At 30.3% G+C, this 3,078-nt stretch overlaps 1 protein-coding gene across 1 annotated transcript; it reads left to right on the plus strand.

The window, feature by feature from the left end:
• Positions 1–784: 784 nt before the first annotated feature.
• On the plus strand, positions 785–3,015 carry LOC136795565 (uncharacterized; the record flags this gene model as incomplete). Its single annotated transcript, XM_067046539.1, is given in 1 exon segment — positions 785–3,015. A coding segment is annotated over 1 exon segment (525 nt), but the record flags the coding sequence as incomplete, so codon positions are not given.
• Between the last annotated feature and the right edge of the window lie 63 nt (positions 3,016–3,078).

Here is a 3,078-nt window from a genome sequence, read left to right on the forward strand (position 1 = left end):
CTTTGTAATCTGAAGTGTCACAAACAGTTTAACATATTTAATCATATAAGTTTTAGAATAAGATTCCTTACTAGAATTAAATGTTTGCATTCAATGGGCAAACTGTGTCCCAACATACTGAAACTGCGTGAGAGAAACATTATAACCAAACTAAAACGATATTAAACATTAGTCCATGTCGCCAATGAAACATTGGGGTTAAAAATAGAAAAGTACGTAAAGATTTTAGTGAAGGAAGTGTATACGAAAAATAAAACTTAATGAACGGCGAGATACTTACGTGTACCCTTATTAGATTGCTAGTAAAAATAAAGTTAAATATGACAATAGAATTTTATCAGTTGTAGACAACAATATATATAATTTTTATATGGTCGTCTAAATGATTTTATATCAAAACTAAAATTATAGTGAGTAATAATAATTATAAGTTCACACGATGATAGGATAATGGCCACGAAATGTTGTTATATGTAAATGACATTAAACTAATGAAATTTATAAATGAGAGCTTTTTATTTTTATTTTCCTTATTAAATAATTATATAACTTCCAGTCAATTGAACCTAAATTATTATATTTTATTCATTTCCAAAATCCTATCAATATATATTTTTTCCCACAATTGGATGTTAAGTTTTATTTTAGAATGAATAGAATTCATACACATTCCCTGTTTTGTAAGCACAATGTTATATACCCATGTAAGTATTTGTTATTGGTTTAAAGTTAAATTAATGTATTTCTTTTTTAGATAACAGATTTTGTATATTTTTTACTGCAGAGTCAGCACGAGTACATAATACCCGATAGCCGAAACGACCAAGACAGCGATGTGGGACCCGCGTACTCTCCTCAGCCAGCGGAACAGGGATCAGCTCCGGTGCAGAAGAAGCGGAAGATACTGAAGGAGACCGTTAGCTGTACCGAATCCAACGGGAAGGATTCAGTCTCAATCTACAGCGAGTTCGTAGCCGACTCGATACGGAATCTGAAGAACAAGCGACTCCAGAGCTGGGTTCGACACCAGATCAACAACGTAATTTACACGGCCGAGCAAGCTTACTTCCAAAATCCCTCGCAGTTCTCCAAAACTGAAAGTTTGGTATATTCCATAGATACATCAACACTTCCCAATTTACAGCGTGAGGTAGGAACCAACCAATTGGATAAACAACCGAAACCATGTGTCCCAGTGAACGAGTCGGCTTCCACTTCACATTGGCGTTGGAATCGGCCCAAGCCTTTAGGTGTGTTCTTTAAGGAGGAACCTGCGTTCTCTGATCCTCCATCGCCAACCCCTGACTAATGTTAATGACTAAACAAATTGTCCTGAATTATACATCATTCATAAGGAAGTATAGAATCAAGGCGCTGTATAATTTCCTGCACTGAAAAAAGAAAATCTGGAAGAGCCGTAGTATCGTGAAATTGTATTTTTAATAGGTATCTGAGTACATACATTCAACCAACAAACATAATTTTTATTTTTCTGAGCACCAGTTCGCATAGCTTTATGATTTTTATTTTATTGAAATGCTATCGCTCTATACATAGTTTTTTTTTCAAGTTTCCTTAATATTTCAAAAAAGTAAAACAAATGTAATTTCTTTAATTATATTATTTCAAAATTTTTTGAGACAAGGTAATTATTTATTAAATAAATCAAAAATTAGTATCCAATTCTGTCTCAACACTTTATTTTTCACTAGTCTAGTTTCGGCCATTCTAGCCATCTTCAAGGACATCTTCAATACAAAACTTTTCCTCACATTAATTTACAATTTCTATTGCAGGCTATTCTGCCCAGATCATTTTCTTTATTCTAAGTTCAAAACCTATTTATTTAAAATTTAAAAACATTAACATTTATTTTTCTCTATAAGATTATCAACAATATAAAATACACCACAAAATAACCTGGGCAGAATAGCCTGCAATAGAAATTGTAAATTATAAATAAAGTAATGTGAGGAAGAGTTTTGTATTGAAGATGTCCTTGAAGATGGCTAGAATGGCCGAAACGTTGGACTAGAGAAAAATAAAGTGTTGAGACAGAATTGGATACTAATTTTTGATTTATTTAATAAATGTAAATTCTGTTCTATCTTCTTTGAAATAAAGAGAAACAAACTACTATAATAAAATTTAAGATTTATCTAAAGGGGCAGGGTCACAATATTATAAATTTATTGACCAATGTCAGATTATCAAAAGATACCGTAAAAACAAAGAAATTCATACCCTTCATTATTATAAAATTAGTACTTCATACATATACAATAAATGAAATATATTACATATACTTCACTGAGTCTTCTCCTTCGATTGCCTTGTGGCATTATAAAGTGTTGATATCAGTCCAGCTAAGGTGGTATAGTCTAGCTATAGCTAACCATGGAATTAATGAAACGTGATTGGATCGTTCCGCTGGGACGGAAAATCGAATTCGCAAAACAACATATATATTGAACTTCGAATATTTAAAATTTTTATTCGAAGGTAGATTTTTTTCTTTTTAAATTAATACATTAACTAGTTTTCAGTCATAATCCAATACAGGAATAGGATGTAATAACTCGGTATTACAAATTTTGCAGAACAGGCCAAATAATTTCTGACTCATATTAATATGAGTGTGCTTTTGTGTCACATCATATAATTGAAATATCAGCAATCATTGAAGCATAAACCATACTCATGTTTAAATAATTGTTTAATTTATGTAATGAAATAGGAAAAAAATAATAAGAAATTGTAATAAACAATGTTATATTAGCCCAAAATTCTACATTGTTTGTTACAATTTTTTATTAAATTGTGTTTTTTTTATTTCATTACGTACATTTAACTATTGATTAAACAGTTAATTAGCTATAGGTATTCCAAATTTTAAAAAAATCAAGGGTTTGTAGTAGTTTGTGTATAATACATGAAAATGAATGCTTATAATGAAAGTTGAAATATTTTTCTGGAACATGCATTAGCCTTGTCATTATTTCGATGATAAATGTTTATTTTTACTTAATGCTTTAAAATTGTCAGTATAGTTTGACACAGTAAATATTATTTATATAA

Source organism: Halyomorpha halys, unplaced genomic scaffold (genome assembly GCF_000696795.3).
Source record: "Halyomorpha halys isolate HHAL.00 unplaced genomic scaffold, Hhal_1.1 Scaffold11986.1, whole genome shotgun sequence".
Classification (NCBI taxonomy): Eukaryota; Metazoa; Arthropoda; class Insecta; order Hemiptera; family Pentatomidae; genus Halyomorpha; species Halyomorpha halys.